The sequence below is a fragment of the Meles meles genome, chromosome X (assembly GCF_922984935.1).
Source record: "Meles meles chromosome X, mMelMel3.1 paternal haplotype, whole genome shotgun sequence".
Lineage (NCBI taxonomy): Eukaryota > Metazoa > Chordata > Mammalia > Carnivora > Mustelidae > Meles > Meles meles.
In genome coordinates, this window is record NC_060087.1 from 28997042 (window position 1) to 29018737 (window position 21696).

Below are 21696 nucleotides of genomic sequence, written 5' to 3' on the forward strand. Positions count from 1 at the left end.
AGAGTGGTGCATTCAGAGGGCATGGAAGCTCTGGGGCATTTCCCCATGCCTTGTCCTATGCAGTTCTTCATTTGGCTGATGCTGAGTTCTATCCTTTTATAATAGACTGGTAATGTAGTACGTAAAATGTTTCTTTGAGTTCTATAAGCAGCTTTCCCAAATTAATTAAACCTAGTCTTTGGAATCTCCAATCTACAGCCAGTGGGTCAGAAGCACAGGTGAAAACCTGGACTTGGTCACTAATTCTGAAGTTGTGTGTGTGTGTGGGGGGGCACGTTAGACAGTATTAGAAGTGAGCTGGAATATAGGAAACCCAGGTGATATCTCAGAAGTGCTATTGGTGTGGGGGAAATTACATCCCTCTCCCACATATACACACCACCATGTTGGAATATAATATTAGAACAATTACAGGTAGGTGTACCCATTGTTCGTAGGCCTTCCCAGATGACAGGAAATATATTTTTTCTGAAAATATATTTAAATAGTTAGTTTTTCATGAAATTTTCAATTCATGTTTAATACTACAGATTTTTTAAAGAAAATTTATTTATTTATTTATTTCAGATAGAAAGAGAGAGATAGCACTAGTGGAGGGAGGAGCAGAGAGAGAGAGAAATGGGGTTCCACCCCAAGACCCTGAGATCACAACCTGATGTGAAATCAAGAGTCCAATACTGAACTGACTGAGCTACCCAGGCATCCCTGCATTACAGATTTTTTGCCCCCAAATTTATATTATAATTTTGTATGTTTTCTTTATATCTCTTATCCCTTCATTAGTATTTTCAGGGTATTTTCCTGGTTATTTATTTATTTTTTTATATTTTATTTAGACACAGAGAGAGGTCACAAGTAGGCAGAGAAGCAGGCAGAGAGGCAGGCAGAGAGAGAGGGAGAAACAGGCTCCCCACTGAGCAGAGAGCCCGATGCGGGGCTCGATCCCAGGACCCTGAGATCATGACCTGAGCGGAAGGCAGAGGCTTAAACCACTGAGCCACCCAGGCACCGCTTCCTGGTTATTTTTGCTTGGTTATTTTCCTAGTTTATTTTATCTTATATTTTTGCTCCCTTCATTTTATAGAAAAGGAAACTTTCTTGCTTATTTTTCTACATTAGCTTTAAAATCAGCTTGTCTACCTCCAAAAGAAAATGTTACTTATACTGGAATGTCATTTAATTTATACTTTAATGTAAGAATAACAGATATTTTTATGATGTTAAATCATGTTTTTTTAAGATTTTATTTATTTGTCAGAGAGAGAGAGAGCGAGCACACAAGCAGGGGGAGCAGCAGACAGGGCAGGCAGAGGGAGAAGCAGTCTCCTACTGAGCAAGGAGCTTGATGTGGGACTCGATCCAAGGATGCTGGAATCATGACCTGAGCTGAAGTTAGCCACCCAACTGACTGAGCCACCCAGGTGTCCCAATGTTAAATCATTTTTCAAAAGATGTATTTAATTCTGAGAGAGAGAGAGCATGAGCAAGTGAATGTGGGTGGAGCAGCAGAGGGAGACGGAAACAGAAAACCAAGCAGACTCCAAGCAGAGTGAGGACCCCCACCCAGGGCTTGATCCCACAACCCTGAGATCATGACCTGCGCCACAACCAGGAGTCCAAGGCCCAACCCACTCTGACACCCAGGTACCCCTATGATGTTAAATTGTGCTCTCCAGGAACAAGATAGTTCTTTCCCCTTGATTTTCTTTTGAGTCCTTAAGGAGAGTTTTAAATATAGATTTTGGAAAAATTATTGTTAAATATGTTTCTTGTTTTTGATGTTGTAAATGATATGTCCAATCCATAGTATCTTTCAGCTCATTAACATTTATATACATCATGTCCATTGATTTTGCATGTTAATTTTATATTCTGCTAACTTACTGAATTATTTTACCCTTGCTTGGTTTCTGTGTCTGTTATTGTTATTATTTTTTGTGACTTTTTAGATAAGCAGTCATATCTGCAAATTGTGATAATGTTACCTCTTCTTCCAACTGTTTTGCCTTAAATTGGTTTTTCTTGTCTGGTCTTGATGGCTAATACTTCCAACCCAATGTTAAGTAATAGTGAAGACAGTTGGAACATTCTTACATTTTTCCTGTCTTTGGCCAGAATTGATCAAATGTGTCATTATTAAGTAATTTGCAGACTTGTGGACTAAACATACATGCATAGTATAACATGTTAAAGGAAGCAGAAAATTATTTATTTAATTAGCTATTTTTATCAGGAAAGGGTATTTAACTTTATCAAGTGTTAGTATCTCATACTTATACAGAAAATTATGGATCACTGGATAATTTGAGAAATGACTTTGAAAATGAGAGGTCCCCAAAATAAAACAAATAACAAATAAGAAAGAAAGACCTTAGAAAACATGAACAATGCAAGAAGCAGAAGAGGATTGTGGGAAAATCAGGACGAAAATCCACAGGAAATAAGAGAAGTGGCTGCATTTTCTGAAACAAGATCATGAGGATATAAAAAAAATGATGAAAAAAGAAGAGTAGTGTTAAATATATTTTATGACATAGATCAAAAAACTTATCTCTCCTAAGTCCTGTCTTAGGAAGCTATAGGAGGTTATCCTATACTAAAAATAAGAGAGCAAACCAAGGAAGATGATGATACAGGATCTACAACGCTAGGGGTCAAACACCAAAGAGAAGTAGAGAGAGGTTTCGAGGGAGTAGCTGTGTTAACATGGTTATGGACAAGCATTCTAGAGGGTGGTAGGAGTAACAGTCTTGAGTTCTCATCTTAACTTTAACTTGTAGGATATCTGACAATGATAGTCACACCATCTTCTTGATGCTTTCTGCCCTCCTTTGTCTCTTTTTCTTTGACTTACACTGTAAATATTGCTGCTATCCATGGCCCCCAATGTTCTACCTGATGTGCCTCATCTATTTCTCTAGTCATGAACCCTAACAAAATCATAAAGCTATGTAATAATATATGTATATATATATATTACACATCGTTAAGTTAAATCCATTCAATTCCCAGTCCCCATTAAGTAAAACATTATATAACCAAAATCCATCAGTTCCCATACCCCACTCAGCAAAATAAAAGCCTGTCAGATGAACACCAGCCTTAAACTTCTCAGAGGGATTCAATTCCTCTTGTTCTCAAAAGAATATTAATGACAATAGCCAATACTAATTGAGTGTTTACCACATGCCAGGTATAATTCTATGTGTTTTGCATGCAGAATATCTTTTAATCTTTTAAATAAATATTTAATGGGGAAGTTGAGGCTTATGAATATTTAGTAATTCACTTAAGTTTATACACACTATGGTGAATTGGGAATTAAAATTCAGGCTACTGAATCCAGTATTTGCCCTCATTCTGATTTCCTGAACGCTTTACAACCAAATTAAACCAAATATTTGAATATGTAAGAGCAAAGGGATCAAGAGCCACCAAACATACGTCTCTCGTCTTTCTTTCTCAGTTCATATCCCAATTTAAGTTACCTCTACCTGTCTAGTATCCTGAGATAGTATCTTGAGTCCAAACAAAGATGCCTTCTTTGTTTCCCTTTTCCAATCATTAACAAATCATTGTTGTTTCAATCTATCTAACTGGATCTTCATTTATATCATCTTTGCCTCCTATCAGGACTCCATCATGGCTTGATGGATTGGTTCAGGAAGCACTTAGAAATCTAAGTGTAGATCTTTTTTTTTTAATAGATTTTATTTAGTTATTTGACAAAGAGAGATCACAAGTAGACAGAGAAGCAGGCAGAGAGAGAGAGAGGGAAGCTGAGCAGAGAACCCAATGCAGGACTCGATCCCAGGACCCTGAGATCATGACCTGAGCTGTAGGCAGCGGCTTAACACACTGAGCCACCCAGGTGCCCCTAAGTGTAGATCTTGAACTCAGTGTGACAAATACGTATTTGGGGGGCGCCTGGGTGGCTCAGTGGTTAAAGCCTCTGCCTTCGGCTCAGGTCATGATCCCAGAGTCCTGGGATCAAGCCCCACATTGGGCTCTCTGCTCAGCAGGGAGCCTGCCTCCTCCTCTCTCTCTCTGTCTCTCTGCCTGCCTCTCTGCCTACTTGTGATCTGTCTGTCAAATAAATAAAAATTTAAAAAAAAACCACAAATACGTATTTGGAAGTTGTATCCTCAAAAAATCAATTCCTGAGTGCTTCCAAAGCATCAAGCCCAGTGTTAAGCGCTGGATAGAAATGATATTTGAAGACATGAAAGAACATGAAGGAGAAAGTGTTCACAGAAGAAAGGACTGAGATAGTGGGCAGTATGACCAACTTTGATTTCAATTCCTCTCTCCCTTTCCTCCTTCCTTATTTCCATTCATTCCACTCATTCAGTAAGTATTTATTGAATATCATTGTACATCAGGATGTATACTCTAGGCTGAGTCGAAGTTCAGACCCTCAAGGATCTCATTTAATAGATGTGAAATATATGTAAACAATAATTATAATGTATTTGACATAGCTCCCACCTAGTAAATGCTATGAAGAAGGAAACTATTGGTAAATCAAGCTTATCTCCAATTATTTCTGGCCATCCAACCTAGATCATGAGAGACACAATGATCAGGTCAACTCCGATGCAAAAGCACTCAATTTACACAGACATTCCTTTCTCTCTCACAAGCAGATGCACATGCACATGCATGCACATACACATAGTGATAAAGGGACTTTGTATCATCTCAAATTTTTTTCTTAAAAATTGAGATAACTTTTAAATTTTGACCTTAAAGTTAATTTCAGGAACTGAAAATAAATATATTTTTCAAAGATTTATTTATTTATTTTAGATAGAGCATGGGAGTTGGGGGCAGGGTGAAAAGGAAGAGAGAGAGAGGGTGAGAAAAACCTCAAGCAGACTCCCCTCTGAGTGCAGAGCCTTACACAGGGCTCAGTCCCAGGACCCAGAGATCATAACCTGAGTCAAAACCAATAATCAGCTGCTTAAGTGACTTAGCCACCCAGGCACCCCTGCATATTCTTTCCATGATAATATACTAAAATGAAATCCTTTCCCATAAATTCTCATGGGAAATTTACCTGTACTTTCCTACCAAATCCTCTCCTTCAATAGTCTTTCTTACCCCTCATAAATAGCCATCCCATCCTGTTTAATGTTCAGGTCAAAACTGTTTAAACTTTTTTTTTTAAACTGTTTTTCTTCACTCTCTCAGTCTCCGTATGCAGTCCATCTGTAAATTTTATTATCTGTACTTTCCAAACTACGGCCATTTTCCTTTAGGTCCATGGCAACCAACCTGGTTCTAGAATCCCCCCTCACCAACACACACACACTCAACCTAGATTATGACACCGTCCTCTAGTTCACTTCTCAAACTCTACTTTTACAACCTACATTATAAGTTACATTGTTTCCAGTCACTCCTGAAAACACTCAGTCTCCTAATCTACCAGGAAGCCAAAGCTTTTATGGTGGTCAGTAGGTTCTACCTAATTTGTCCTGCCGCAGTACTGTTTTCACCTGTAATTCATAGTACTCATCCCCAGCCACTCTAAATCAGGGACCCTGCTGTCCCTGGAACACAAAATCCTTCAGCAGGACTTCTGTACATGTTCTTTCTGCCTGGAATTTTGCATCTCTTCCCTCAGGCTTCTTATATCTCCCTTTAGAGAGGTTTTCTCAGAATCCATTGCACATAATAGAATCCACTTTATTCATCTTAGCAACCATCACTATTTGAAATTCTATATTCTAAGTTTCAGAGAGAGAAAACAAATTGACAAATAAGTACAGAGAATGTCGAAGAGTTTGCTAAATGTTTCCTTGTTCAGTTTCACATATCTGGATCACAGGGCCTTATGATTAAAGGGACATTTTTCTTTCCACCACCATGTTTAAAAATCTAGAGCACATGATCTGTAATATGTGCTCAATAAATCATAAGTTAATTAATGTAGACTTTCTATATATTTCTGTGAAAACATGTTTCTGTAAATATAAATGACTTTTTAAATGAAGGATAAGAACTTAATGCATAGACATAATATTCAAAATATTTATTCACCACCTGACATAATAGCTGTAGAAAATTTTAATAATATTATCAAGTTCTAACTGGGAACCTCCAAGTTTCTGGGCTCCCCTGCTAGACCTGTGGAATCAGAAACTCTAGCTATGAGTCCCAGCAATCTGTTTTAGCAAGCCCTCTAGGTGATCTGATGCAGTATGCTAATGAGTATGCATGATATCAAACAACTACCAAAAAATGTAACCCACTTGAATCTTTATTTTAGATCCACATGTCTATTCTCTAAGTATAAAGTGTAGGCTTCATATTCAATTTTGCAGGAAGGATTAGTGGTTGCAGGGCCGTCTAATTGCTCTATCATTGGCTATTGTTTTAGCAAACATTTTCAACCAGAGGTCAAATATAAACATGATTAAACCAATATCTCATTGTTGGACCAACCGGCCCCAGCAACAATGCAATTATTCAGGAATGGTTTCATGTCCTCTCATATCTTCCATTGTGCCCTCACACAGATCTCTTTGGCCACTCACCACCTGATGGGCCAAGCTTTCTCAACTGTTCCATATTTCTACATGCAATTCTTGATGTCTTTATCTACCTCTAATTTGTTGTGTGAACAACTTCAGATTAAATGTCACCTCTTTTCAAAAAGCTGTCATCCTCTCTAAGCAAATAGTCATTCTTTCTTCTGTTGCCATGACACCTGTATTATATTAAAGGCCATATTTATTAGTTTATATAATTGTTTCTTCCCTCAAATGATAATCTTTTAGGGAAGAAAAACTATGTTGTGTTGTGCCTCTTACAGTATACAATACTATACTTGCTTGCCACATGGTTGGCACTCAATAGATATTTGTTGAATCTTGGAAGGTTATTTTAGCAACCATATATCTCTGGTGGGATGGTACCAGAGTGCCAACTATTCTTCCTGAAATGAAAATAAATCATGAAATTCAATATATGTTGTCTTGGTAGAAACTTATGATAAGCCCTAAGACAGAATAAATCAGGTAACTAATACATTTGCCTATCAGCTACAGATAGATAGCTACAGTAGCTACAGCTACTAATACATTTGCCTATCAGCTACCAATGAGAATCATTCTCATTGGTAAATACTTAAATTTTCCAGCTAAATATGCTTGCCACTAGATCATTCTATACTATATAGGTAGAACAATCAACAATTCCAATTTTCTCCTAAGGTATTTCAGAATACAGTAGCTTAAAGAACAGAACATGTGTACTTTTTAAAACTACCTAGAGTTATTAGAACACAGCAAGTGGGTTAATCAAGTACATATTTCTAAGAGAGTTCTGCAAAATAAACAATAAATTATTTGTCTTTCATTAAAAACAGTGAGACCTATCACAATCCAATTTTCCTTTCACTAACTGAATGATATTCTTTGTTACTTAGGTACTTTGCAAAGATTAGATTCAAGAAAACATTCAACAGAAAGGTTCACTGTGTATTAGACCATTAGCATAATTATCTAAATTACAAACACAGACACATCATTCTAGAAGTCATCTTAACATACATGTTAAGGAGTCCATGATGCCAGTAGGGCAATAGTTCATATTTCTCACAAAATTATTTAAATAAATGTTTAAATTCTCTCTTACACATGATAATTTGTGATTAGTGAAAATAAAAATTAATAATAATAAATAAAAATACTCACAATTTAGATAATTATATTGATAACTAAATTAGGTCACTCACCAAACCTCAGCATGTGCATATATTACCATTTAATGTATTAAAAATCATGTGGAAAAACTCAATCAAAAACCTTTCTCAACAATGGTTGAGTTTTCATGTTACTAAACATTTAAGGTAGATTATAAGGCATCTGTTGGTATTGCAAGCATTAGTTACTTTCCAGTCTCAAGTTTTCAATGTCCTCTAATACCCTCACCATTTCTCATAAAACTTATCAATTTGGGGATGAATCCTGAGAAAAATGTAGCCCTTGGTAGATGGAGTAGCTGTCACAATAATAATGGATACAGAAATGTTATGGGTTTTAGAGTCTAATTTCTTGGGTTCCAGCTTCATCTCTTCCATTTACCATAAGCAAGCTACCTACACTCATATTTAGCTCATCTTGAATACTATCTCATGAGGTTACTAGAGCAAATAACCATAAAAATATAATTCAGTAGGGTAATTAATATGAGAATATATAGGGAAAAAAAGTTACTAATCTTCAAAATTTCTGAAATGAGGATGTCTATAGTTTCCTGAACTGATATTCACTTCACCAAAACAACTGTACCCAATAAGTCAGCTCTTACCAAAGCCTTGTATGGGCTTGTTGGTGCTCAAGAAAGACTTCCCCAAGATATACCACAGTGGCATATAGTTATTTTGAATTAAAGCTAGTTAACAAACTGTCAGAGCAAGAATACTCTGACCTTCCTTTGTCCCCTGAAAGCAGGAAATAAATCTCTCATGTAAAAGTTATCTTCCTTGTACCAAGAGATAAAGAGATGCTCTTACCATCAGAGACAGGGAATTCAGGGCTAAAGAAGCTATACAAACAAGAGGCTGTATAAACAAACCTTATTGCTTTTACTAATTTTTTATTCTAGCCCAAATTCTGTAGAATTCCTTACCAATTGAAACTCCCAAACATGGGTTTTTCTTTAGCCTGTCATTTCCTTTGCTAAAATGTATAAAAGCTGCAGGCCTTGTCATTTCTTTGGATATCAGTTTTATCACTGGTCTTCCTTGTTCATGTAATTTACCTTTGGGTTTTTTCTCCTGTTAATCTGTCTCATATCAATTTAATTCTTAGACCAGCCAGAAGAACATTGAAGGGCAAACAAAAATTTTCTTCCCAATAGCTGCTTATCATGATCAGAGATATAGTACATTGCCCTTCATCTTCTATAGTAATCTAATTCTTTCTGGAGTCAATTAGTAGGGAGAAATAGGAAGCCAGGGGTATAACGATGACTTTATATCTATATATAGGGTATATCTATATACCCTCCCATGACACAATATTTCTAATCTATCACCTCTGTTAAATCAAGCCCTTTGAGTAACAGTCCTATATAAATTTTTTTTTCAAAGATTTTACTTATTTATTTGACAGAGAGAGATCACAAGTAGGCAGAGAGGCAGGCAGAGAGAGAGGAGGAAGCAGGCTCCCCACGGAGCAGAGAGCCTGATGCGGGGCTCGATCCCAGGACCCTGAGATCATGACCTGAGCCGAAGGCAGCGGCTTAATCCACTGAGCCACCCAGGCGCCCCTAAATTTGTTAGTTATATATAAGCTTCAAATTGACACAGAGGAAATATACATATACTGTTACCTCTTTCACTGAAACAATGTTTTGTTTCTAAGTCTCATTATCTTCCTTTTGCATAATGAAACTGTTTGATTCATTTTAAACTGAGTGTGCGTCCATGCCTGTTTGTTCATATGTATGTGTTAACGCAATGGATTGGCATAGAGAGTGTAGCAGGATAATAAAGCATAAATAAATGTTCTATCCTTCCTCTTCCATCCAAAGAAAGTAGCCAAAACCAGAAAGAAGTGAGCAGGCATCGAGGAAAGTTTCCTATATATACAATTCCTTCAATTCAGCAAATATACTACATAGTAAAAAAAAAAAAGGCAATATTTTATGCTTATGTTTAAATATTTATAAAGCCCTTTTAATATATGTTTTCTTACAAAGTAGACATGGACATATAAGGAAAACAAGACTCAAAGAATTTTTTATTTTATGTTTATCTTTCTTTCCAAAGTGAATTCAAGTGTGAATATAATGATTTCCTCTAAGGCTTCATGATAGAGAGCTATGTAAAGAAGCCTGGTTTACTGATTCACAATTTTGGTGTTAATTTGCATGACATCAGCCTTATCGTGCTGGCTAGGATATAAATAATGAGAAATTCTTGGGAAAAGTTTGTTACACCAGTTAATTCTGTCTTGTGTTATCGTTATCCCAAGAGGGTAAAATCTGGCTTTTTAGTTATAAATATGTATTGTTGTAGCAATGAAGACATAAATGTATTATCATATCATAGGCCCTTGTGAAGTTCATAGATAAAACTAATTATACATTTCTACTTCATTTAAATAAAATATCAAGTTGTCTACTCCTTTTGGAAGGATCATACCGAAAAGTGTATTTAGAGGATAGAAATAAAGATAATCACTAAATCCAATGTAGGATCAAAACTGGCATATAACTCACTGGGAGATGGTTTAAATCTTTCAATTGATCTAGTAGTAAATATTTTCCCCCATAGATTGCTTTTTCTCCAACACAAACATCAAGCAAGTTTTATGACAAAATTATTTTTGGTCATAATTTCAAGTGTACTTTCCTTAAATAAGCTTGTGTGAATGAACCTGTGTAATTCTTGTTATGTGAATTATATATGTCATAAACAGTAAACAGTTTTAGGATTATAAAATACCTACAAATTACATGAATAGAATATTTACCTTGAATTAACCTTACCTAACAATGGCTTTGTGTTTATGTGGAGGTAAATAATGTTTGCTTATCTTTATAGAATAGATGTGATAAATCATATTCTAATAAAAATTTTTGGAATTGAAGATTAGTAGACTTATTTTGAAGAAGAGATAGGGTCTATTTTAAAACGGTACTAGGAAAGTGAGAAATCAGTTGGATTTACTACAAAAGTACATTTGGCTTCAATTGACACAAAATAAGACTTTCTTTAATCACATTTTCCTCCTTAAGTATTCATTATATAATTTTACATAATAATCGGGGACTACTTTGTAGTCTCCTTTTATTTTACAAACATTATATAAATGAATGTGTGTGAGCTTCACTGTTAAACATTTTAAATCATCCTATTCATTTTTATTACTCTTTGTGTGTTACTCTGATTTACCACACCAATGATAATTTTTCATTGCTTTTTCTTTTTACTGTCCTCTTCAACACACTCTTTCTCATTCAGAATTTTTCCTCTTTCCTTAAACTTAGCAGATACTTAATTTCTGTACTATTGTCCAAAATGCATTTAGTATATTTAGTTAGTACACTGGTACTGATCATTGGGGTTACAAAGAAAACATATTCCTGCTTTCAGTGGTTTCCAATTACCTCAGTGAAGAGTGTTTTTCTCTTTGATGATCCTTCTTTTAGAGTCTATCAGGTAGTACAACTTTCTTCATAAAGGTTTTCAGATTCATTCTAGCCCGCAGTACTGCTGTCTCTCACCACTGCCCATTCTGCTACTCCATTTAGCAATAATCCAGTATCCCCCAAACATGTAGGTTACATGAGATCTGAAGATTCAACTTCAACTAATCTTGCGTCTTCTACAGGCCTTTTTATCTCTAAATACTTTTTCCTCTGTCTTTATAAACATTTACTTCTAATCCTGACACCTACTATATGTCCAAATATGAAACTTTGGTGACTCTCCTGATCCAATTTTAATAGGCTGAGGGAGAACACTTAGAAAACAAATGAAGGAAGTAGAAGTTGGGTTTGGAGGAGGGGATACTTAGGAAAAAACAGTCAATGCACTCATGCATGTAATTATTTTGCAGCCTTTAAAATATGGGCACTCATAAAGATAGGGGAAAATTGCTCTAAGGCAGTGCCAACAATGTATTCAAAGAAGACAGCATATCAAACTATGGTTTGTATATTAGCATGTGAGTTGTGGTAAATGATACTTGAAATGTTAATGTACAGAGAGCAATGACCTATTTAGATTTGTGGGAATGAGAATTTGCAGTGTTTGTTTCAGTTTTGTCTACATACCTTATTAAAAAAACTCATTGATTTAATTCAAAGATTCAGAGTATTATGTCACATTTATTATTTCAAAAGTTCTCTTTATGATTCTGATTTGTCTGTATATTTGTTTGAAAGCTTGTATATATTGCCTGTTTTAAACTTTCAAAATTAAGAAGATTTTAATGAGACCAGTAAATTTAGCAATTAAAACATATACAACCATCTGGTAAACATACTCTGGAATTGGAAATTCCAGTTGTGTGTATTTCTGAGTTTATTTTTCATTTCTTCTTGTTCAGTAGTGTTATGACTTTTTTATTATTTCTATCCACTTAGTCCAAAAAAAGTTTAGATTTTTAAAATAGGTATTCCTTTTTTAAGTTTATTGTTTAAAGTTCAATAATGGCAAATTGAACATAATAAAAAAACAAAGTTCTATAATAGCAATTCATTAATTGTCAATTCAGTAAGTAAATAGAAATGAAATTTCCTTAGTTAAAATTCAGTAACTTTACTTCTTGCTAACATAGTAAAGACTACCTGGCAAAATTCTGCTATCAAATACCACAAACAATGGATGATACTTGAAAACCTTTTATAATAGTAATGGGAACACTTTTATACTGCATTTCCCAGTGGATTGTTCTGGATTCATTACCAAAACTTTTATAAAACAAGACAGACCCATGGAAAGAGTGATCCACATATATTAAGACTTTTAGGCATTGTGGTAGGAATCTTCACATATCCTGACCCTGTTAATCCTCACAATCACAGGAAATAACCATTATCAGCCATTTTTGCCCCTCTTAAAGCTTGAATATAGGGACCATATTTTATTAGTTTTATATTTCAATCATTGGGAGTTGATTCTTCAGGTAGACACCCAATATATTTGTGTACACATATACATGACTGTACAAAAATGGTTCACAAAGCACTGATTTGCTGAAATTCAGAGTTAATTAAATGTAAATCCAAGTCTTTCTAACCTCAAAATGTATATAAAGCTCCTTACATGGTACTCTTAATGCTAGTTGTCAAAGTAAGAATATTTTACTCTGTGTTCACATTAATTATCCAGACTTGTGCCATTTATGGATTATAAATTAAGTTGCATGTATAAAATAAATAAATATTATTAATAGTATGGGTTGATGCCTGAAGAAAAACAGGATAAACCTCTTATCTTAAATTATTTGACACATGCCATAAGTGATAGGGGCCAAATAGACCCAAGGCAGTTGTATCAGTTTTTCTTGAACTAGGAAAGACTAAGAAGGACAAAAATATTATCACTTTCAGACAGTAAAAATTCCCTCATGTCTTCTGCTACTGTGTAACATATACTAGCTACTTGGTAGAAAATTGCAGTTATAATCTTTGGATGACTGATGTAATTAAAGAAGCTCACATTATCACTAAGATTCAAAGATATATTTTGTCTAATTCAATAATTTCTCTTTATGTGTATTCTGCTGCTTCTTCCTTAATTAAAAGTCAGCATAATGTTCCCAAATTTGCACAGCTAAAACAATGACACTAAGAGAAAAACAATATGGACATTTAAATTTACCCAAGTACATAGTTCATTTTGAAAATCAGTCACTTACCTTATATCTTAGAAGTAACAAAATATTCTTACCTTAGAAAACTGTGCATTTATCCATTTTGTGAATGTTTTCTTTTGAACATCTTCTCTTTCATCTACAATGTAAAATTTAAGAAAGATTTAAGAGTTAAGAATTCTGAATATCACATTTTAAAACCAAAATAACTCTCAATTATTACATATCAATGTTATTTTTTTTAAGATTTTATTTATTTATTTATTTGACAGACAGAAATCACAAGTAGGCGAGAGACAGGCAGAGAGAGGAGGAAGCAGGCTCCCCATAGTGCAGAGACCCCGATGCGGGGCTCGATCCCAGGACCCTGGGATCATGACCTGAGCTGAAGGCAGAGGCTTAACCCAATGAGCCACCCAGGCGCCCCATATCAATGTTATTTTATATGTGGTGTTAAATTCATCAATAATGAAATTAAAGATAAGTGATATTGGTATTGGACATCCAAACTAAAAAGAATGAGATGTCTAAAATAATTGACCCAGTCAAATTTATGCTCATTCAAATACTGTATAAAGGCATTATAGAAAAGTAGTCTCATCTGAATAAAGGAAATATTACCTATCTTCCTGTGGTGAATAGATACTCTAGCATAATCAGAAGAGCCTATTATCTGTTATTTCTTCTGAAAAATTATTCCTGAGCTTTTTCTCTTACAGACCATGTGAAATGATTTTCCCCTCTTTTGCAATACTGCCATACTCTAACATGGGCCCCCCTGCATAGCCTCCTCCCATTATAGGAGAGTTTTCCTTATGATCAGGAACATGGTTTTGTATCCCAGAACCTAGCATTGTCTGAACAAACTAAGACTTCAGCAAATATTTGATAAATATGCAAACACTTTAGAGGAGGGGGATCTTACAACTCCAAAATTTTTAGTACCTCTTTTCATCCAAAAGTCAGGAAATTTCAAATCAAAATGCAAATGACATGCTTCATGGATTACATATAAATACTCAAAGGGAAAATCTCCAAGGACTTCTTATACCAATAGATTACAGCGGAAAATTATTAAGAAAACAGCTTCACAGAATTAATGCTTCTAAAAATTCTATTTTTTCAAGTTGGAAATTAGTATGGAATTAAATGGGCAGAAAAATAATCAATCTTGATTCATTGAAATCTTTTTTAAGGCCAAAGCGCACCTTTAAATTACTGTAAATGCAATCATATTAATTAATGTTCAATAAATGAGTGCATCTGAGAGAGACTTAAAATGGAGAGGTTTTATATTTTATTTACATTGGGTCAAAAGAACCATTATGGAAATGTCCCAACAAAATAACCTCATTTGGTCTTGGATTCTTTTTCAGCAGTAAATCTTGACTGCTTTTCCTGAAAATGGATGATCTATAGTAAAGAATCATTTTCCCATGACAAATGTATCCACGTACTAAGAAAATCTGTTTATCAGTAAAGCACATTATTAATCTATAAGTGGATACTCTTAAGTGGTATGAAATAACAGTGGATAAATAATAAACCTAAAACTGTTCTCCTAGATGAGAAAATTTTATTTAGCATCACAAAATACTTTTCTTTTTATTTAATTGTGTTGGTCCACGAACACACTACATGTGGGCAAATATCAGGATTACCCATACAGTGCAGGATAATTCACAGCTACATATGGAAGTTTTTTCTTTGGTGACAGTATGAATGAATAAAAATATATAGTAATAGTTTCTGAAACTAATCTAGCCTTTTGTGAATATACTTCCCTAAATTCAATACTATCCTTTGATAATAATGAAATACATAAACAGAACACTTCAAATGGTCAATTTTTAACCATTTTCATGGACTTGTTGCAGGAAGACTTGGCAGTACATTTATTTCTCAAGGAGAGATACACATTTTCCTATGTTAATAATATTATTTGAAATCCTAGTTATTTTTCCCTACATGTGCATGTAAATCCTGTCAGATATGGGAGAGTAAATGAGTCATTTGAAAGCACACATTTAAAGGTTGTAAAACATGCCCAACCATCTTCACCAAAAGTTGAATAGGAAGATACCTGAGGAGATATGTTCCACGTATTTTTCAGTGAAAAGTAGGTAGTAATGCAATATTTTTATGGGTTTAAATTATATGTACAAGGAGTGATTTTTAGGTAGGCTTGAAGGCAGGAGGGAAACCTTGACATTATGTGCAAAAGAGTATGTATCTATTGTGTCAACAGCCCTGAAAGTGGATTTTGTCATACAAATATCACTAGGTCTTCTTTTTTACTTCTTTCACTTTTAATACAAGAAAAATATGCCTTTAATGAAATACCTGCTTGTTTTATTTTGCTATATAACATTTGTTTTAACATGATAAATATTAATATAACTGGCTTTATTATAAAATATATATCATTTATTAGTGTTTTATTGTTCACAGAACTGTTTTTTTTTTACAAACCAAATACTGCAGTGCATATCTTTATTTAAAAAATTTTTAGATTTATTTATTTATTTTAGAGAGAGAGAGCACCATCCCTTGCGTGAGCTGGGAGAGGGGCAGAGGGAGAGGGTGAGAGAGAATCCTCAAGCAGAGTCTCTGTTGAACCTGGAGCCTGATGCAGGGCTTGATCCCAGGACCCTGAGATCTTGACCTGAGCTGAAATCCAGAGCCGGCTGCTCAACCCATTGAGCCACCCAGTGCCCCTGCAATGTACATCTTTATAGCAAAAGCTCTCACAGAGCTGTTTTATATGTCATCTCAATCCATATGTAATTTGGCATTTTACCCATTAAAAAAATACAAACTCGGAATCCAGTCTCTCATGCTTTATCTCTCCCTCCGATTTCCCCCAATTCACTTTTCCTTTCCTTCTCTTAATGTCCTTCATATTATTCCTTATGTTCCACAAGTAAGTGAAACCATATGATAATTGACTTTCTCTACTTGACTTATTTCACTCAGCATAATCTCCTCTAGTCCTGTCCATGTGATACAAAAGTTAGGTATTCCTCCTTTCTGATGGCTGTGTACAAACTGAGGGTTTTGGAAGGGAGAGGGGTGGGGAGATGGGTGCGCCCGGAGGTGGGTATTATGGAGGGCACATATTGCATGGAGCACTGGGTGTGGTGCATAAACAATGAATCTCGGAACACTGAAAAAAAAATAAAATTAAGACGTTAAAAAAATAAAAATTTTAAAAAAGACTAAGAAATACAAGCTCAGAAGGAATAAAGCTACTAAGTGACACAGATGAACCTGATATAGATTATTTGAATCAAAGTCCATGGCTTTTCACATTAAGCAGTTCACATTATACTTGCATAGATAATATGGAATGGCATAAGATAATCAAAGTCACAAAAGTTGAATGTATTAACACAAATGCAAAAATAACCATTATTTGACAACCTCTATTTTAAACAATCCAAAGAATTCTGTGTATGTTGTAATCTATGTGAATGACATTCTGGAATTTTATAGTCTGCAATCTGTATGCCTACATGGATTTATTCAGATTTATCTAGATTGGAAAACTGAAATTTCTTAAGATGTCAGAAGATTTATTTGTTAATATTTTAAATAATAATGTTCTTATATTTACTAATTGATATTTAGTGCTCAATTTTTGTCATAGATTAACGTTATGAAAAAAATTCCAAAATATTTAAATTTATTAATATTAAAATTAATATTAACATTGATTATTAAAAAATCACACCAAAGTTTTGTGTCTGCTCATCATTACAATCCCCATAGACATGTATTTTACATAACCACAATAATATTCTACCTTTTAAAGTTTATTTTATCATAAATATATTAGCTGCCATTTCCTTTTGTTTGTTATTAGAGGTTTCACCATAATGAACATTTTCATGCACTCTCAGCTTCTGGTGTATAATTGTCACAGAATAAATAATTGGGTCAGCATTTAAAAAAAAGTTTGTGGCTTTTACTAAATATTGTCATATTGCTTTCCCAGTGGCCGGACCTATTTTTAGTGGTACTACAAAGAATGAGGTTATGCTGCTGATAGGAGTTTTGTTGCTTTCATTTTTAAAGTGCTTGTTGCTTTATTAGATATAAGGAGATAGTTGATTCTCATCTTAATTTGAATCTGTTTGATTACTAATGAAGTAAGACATGTTTTTAAAATTTATTCTGCATGTCTCCACTTTTTTAAAAAAAATTTAAAGACTTTTATTTATTTATTAGAGAGATGGAGAGAGAACACAAGTAGGCAGAGCAGCATGCAGAGGGAGAGGGAGAAGCAGGCTCCCCCACTGAGCAGGGAGCCCGATGTGGGGCTCTATCCCAGGACCCGGGGATCATGACCTGAGCTGAAGGCAGCGGCTTAACTGACTGAGCCACCCAGGGGCCTTTGCATGTTTCCACTTTTGTCAAAATACTTGTTCATAGGGGCACCTGGGTGGCTCAGTGGGTTAAAACCTCTGCCTTCAGCTCAGGTCATGATCTCAGGGTCCTGGGATCGAGCCCCGCAAGGAACTCTCTGCTCAGTAGGGAGCCTGCTTCCCTCCCTCTCTCTGCCTGTCTCTCTGCCTACTTGTGATCTCTCTCTCTCTGTCAAATAAATAAATAAAATATTTAAAAAAATACTTGTTTATAGCCTCTGCTCACATATCTATTGAGCTCTTGATATTTTACAATTAATGGGGATGAGATTATAAATCAGTAATTCTTAAACATTTCAAGTTGTGGACTCCATTTGATTATCTGATAAAAATAAAGACCCTTCTCTTTATAAAAAAATGCCTATACAGACATATTTACATATTTCTTGGGGTTCACTGACCTCTCTGCAGAAGGTTCCTGTTACCATGAAATCCAAGTTAAGAATCACTATTATTAATTAAGCTATTTACTCTTAGTCAGTGAATAAATATATATTCCCAAGTGGTCATGTGTCTTTTAATTTTCACTTCATTTTTATTATGCTAAATTTTTACATATTTATTTTATTTTTTAAAAGATTATATTTATTTATTTGACAGAGAGAGAGCACGCACAAGCAGGGGGAATGGAAGAGGGAGAAACAGGCTCCCCACTGAGCAGGGAGCCCAATGTGGGGCTTGATCCCAGGATCTTGAGAAGGCAGTCACATAACAGACTGAGCTATCCAGGTGCCCCATATACTTTTATATATTTAAATCTATCCGTTTCCATTATTATTTCCCATGTAACTTAAAAGTTGACCCTTTAATTAATTAATTAATTTATTTATTTATTTTTTAAGATTTTATTCGACAGAGAGAGATCACAAGCAGACAGAGTGGCAGGCAGAGAGAGAGGGGGAAGCAGGCTCCCTGCTGAGCAGAGAGCCCGATGCGGGGCTTGATCCTAGGACTCTGAGACCACGACCCGAGCTGAAGGCAGAGGCTTAACCCACTGAGCCACTCAGGTGCCCTGACCCTTTTATTTATTTTTAAAGATTTATCTGTTTTGGGGCGCCTGGGTGGCTCAGTGGTTTAAGCCTCTGCCTTCAGCTCAGGTCATGATCTCAGGGTCCTGGGATGGAGCCCTGCATCAGGCTCTCTGCTCAGCAGGGAGCCTGCTTCCCCCTCTCTCTCTGCCTGCCTCTCTGCCTGCTTGTGATCTCTGTATGTCAAGTAAATAAATAAAATCTTAAAAAAAAAGATTTATCTGTTTATTTGACAGAAAGAGAGAGAGAACATGAGAGGGGATGGGGCAGAGAGAGAGAGGGAGAGAAAAGCAGACTCCCTGCTGAGCAGGGAAGTTGAACAGGGAGCTTGATCCCAGGACTTCGCTGAAACAAGAGTCATATACTCAAATGACTGAGCCACCTACATGTCCCTCAAAGTTGATCTTTTCAAGCACAATCAGTTATATATCCATAGTTAATCTAAAGTGGATATACATAAATGTACTATGTATGATAAATTGCCATAGAGCTTATAGAGATTATTTCAATATCTTAATAAAATGTATGTGATTACAGACATGGTCTATAGTAAGAGATATGAATATAAAATCAACAATAAAGAGAATGAGAAAAGAACAAAGTGAAATCTGTTTTACTAGGAAATGATTATCTATATATTCCTGTCTAGACATTTCAAGAAGCACATATTCTATTTTGTTTTGTCTAGGGTTTGTTTATATCTGATTTTCTTTTACTAATAAAAATATGCCTGAGTATATTAATGTGAGAAGCAAAGAATAAAATCTCTGTTAGAAAAATTTACTTGAAAACTGTTCCCTGGAGATGTCAAGGAGTGAAGAACTACACTTCATAAATTGCAAAAAGTGACCAACATTTTATTTTATTCTCTCTATGGGAAAAACTCATAAAATTAGCTTTCTACCATGACATAAAAATTGTATTTTGTCTCAGAATTAATTAACCCTTTCTAATAAAGTCATTTTTTATCCAATAAATCTGGTCCTTCATATTTTCTAAGATTAGAGCAATGACCTTTTGCCCTGTTATTAACTTTTATATTCCTGAGACCCTCAGTCCCCTATAAATGTGCGATAATTAAATTGTAATATTCATGATTCACAAGAGTGAGTTATTGCACAAAAATGATGTTGGCAAACTGAGAGAACATTAAATCAGGGGAACTGGCTTCTAGTCCCAGTGTAGGACTTATGAGAATGGTGGCCTTAGAATTGCCTGACCTTGGTCTCTTTATCTGTGAAATAAAGATATTAATTGCCTTTTAACTCATGGAGCTGTTTTTTTTTAAGACTTTATTTATTTATTTGACAGACAGAGATCACAATTAGGCAGAGAGACAGGCAGAGAAAGAGGAGAGGAATCAGGTTCCCTGCTCAGCAGAGAACCCAAGGCGGGGCTTGATCCCAGGACTCTGGGATCATGACCTGAGCTGAAGGCAGAGGGTTTAACCCACTGAGCCACCCAGGCACCCCATCATGGAGCTGTTTTTAAGACGCAATGAAATCATCTGTTTATTTAGTAATTTATAGAATAATCATTTACAAAAAAGTAATTATTTACAGAATACCCAGTATCTGTTGGTCATTATAGAGGTTACTGAGAAGGTAAACAGAACTCTGTTTTTACCACAGTTCACACCCTTGTAGAATACAGACGTATGCTAGATAAATATTAAACATTTTATATAAGCAAGGATACATATATTCAAAGGATATTACAGGAGCATAAAGAAACGGATATGTAGCCTTATGGATGTCAGGGAAGACATTTTCTAGAAGGGATTGGCTAAATTAAGTCTAGTAGGTGGAGCCAAAAGAAAAAAAAAAGGAGAAAAAAAAGATGCAAAGGGAAAGATGAATCTTTTTTTTAAAGCTTTATTAAAAAGATTTTATTTATTTATTTGACAGAGAGAGATCACAAGTAGGCAGAGCAGCCGGCAGAGAGAGGGGGAAGCAGGTTCCCTGATGAGCAGAGAGCCCAATGTGGGGCTTGATCCCAGGACCCTGAGATCATGACCTGAGCTGAAGGCAGAGGCTTAACCCACTGGGCTGCCCAGGCTCCCAGGGAAAGATGAATCTTTAAGACAAGATTGCAGGGCATAAAGAATACAATAACATTGTATGATCCCACTCATAAATGTAATCTAAAAAAATGAATAAACAAACAAGAAGCAAAATCAAAACTATAAATACAGAGAACAAACTGATTGTTGTCAGAGGCGAGGAGGCTGGGCAACATGGTAAAGGGGAGCAGGAGATATAGGTCTCCAGTTTCAGAATGAGTAAGTCACAGGAATAAAAAGCAGAGCATAAGGAATACAGTCAATGATAGTGTAATAGCAATGTGATGGGACAGATGTTAGCTATATTTGTGGTCAACACAGCATCATGTATAAACTTGTCAAATAACTAAGTTGTACACCTGAAACTAATGTAACAAAGTGCATCATCTATACTAAAAAAAAAAAGGCATGCTCTTCATTATATTTAATTCACTTTTGCTGCACTCTAAAGTAGGAAGGAGAGGATAGCATGGGATGAAATTACAAAGGAAGTTGGGAGTGAGATCCTGGAGAGTCTTCAGGATATGACCCTATGTATGTGATCAGATAAGCCAATGTGAGTAGAAGCACTGAGAAACCAAAACAAACAAACAACCCAGTTATATAAACATCATGAATTATCCTCATTACACAGGCCAGTTCATCGTAATCTATGCCAGAAAGACATTTTAGAAAATGGCATTTCTTTGGGTGCTGGTTAGTACGTTAACTGGAAATTCTCATCACTTAAGTGACCCAGAAAATACAAGTTTAGAACTAGAAGGGAATATTAGAGTTGGTAACAGTTTAGACATACATATAGTGAAGAAATACAAAGGGATATGAGTTTATTTCACTTT

At 35.2% G+C, this 21696-nt stretch overlaps 1 protein-coding gene across 9 annotated transcripts in view; it reads right to left on the bottom strand.

The window, feature by feature from the left end:
* The window catches only part of DMD (dystrophin), a 2324635-nt gene that overhangs the window by 1966828 nt on the left and 336111 nt on the right, over positions 1-21696 (bottom strand). For all 9 annotated transcript variants that reach the window (XM_045994540.1, XM_045994546.1, XM_045994545.1 and 6 more), the window contains exon 2: positions 13418-13479. In XM_045994540.1, coding sequence (XP_045850496.1) covers positions 13418-13479 — 62 coding nt within the window. The remainder of the gene's footprint in view (positions 1-13417; positions 13480-21696) is intronic.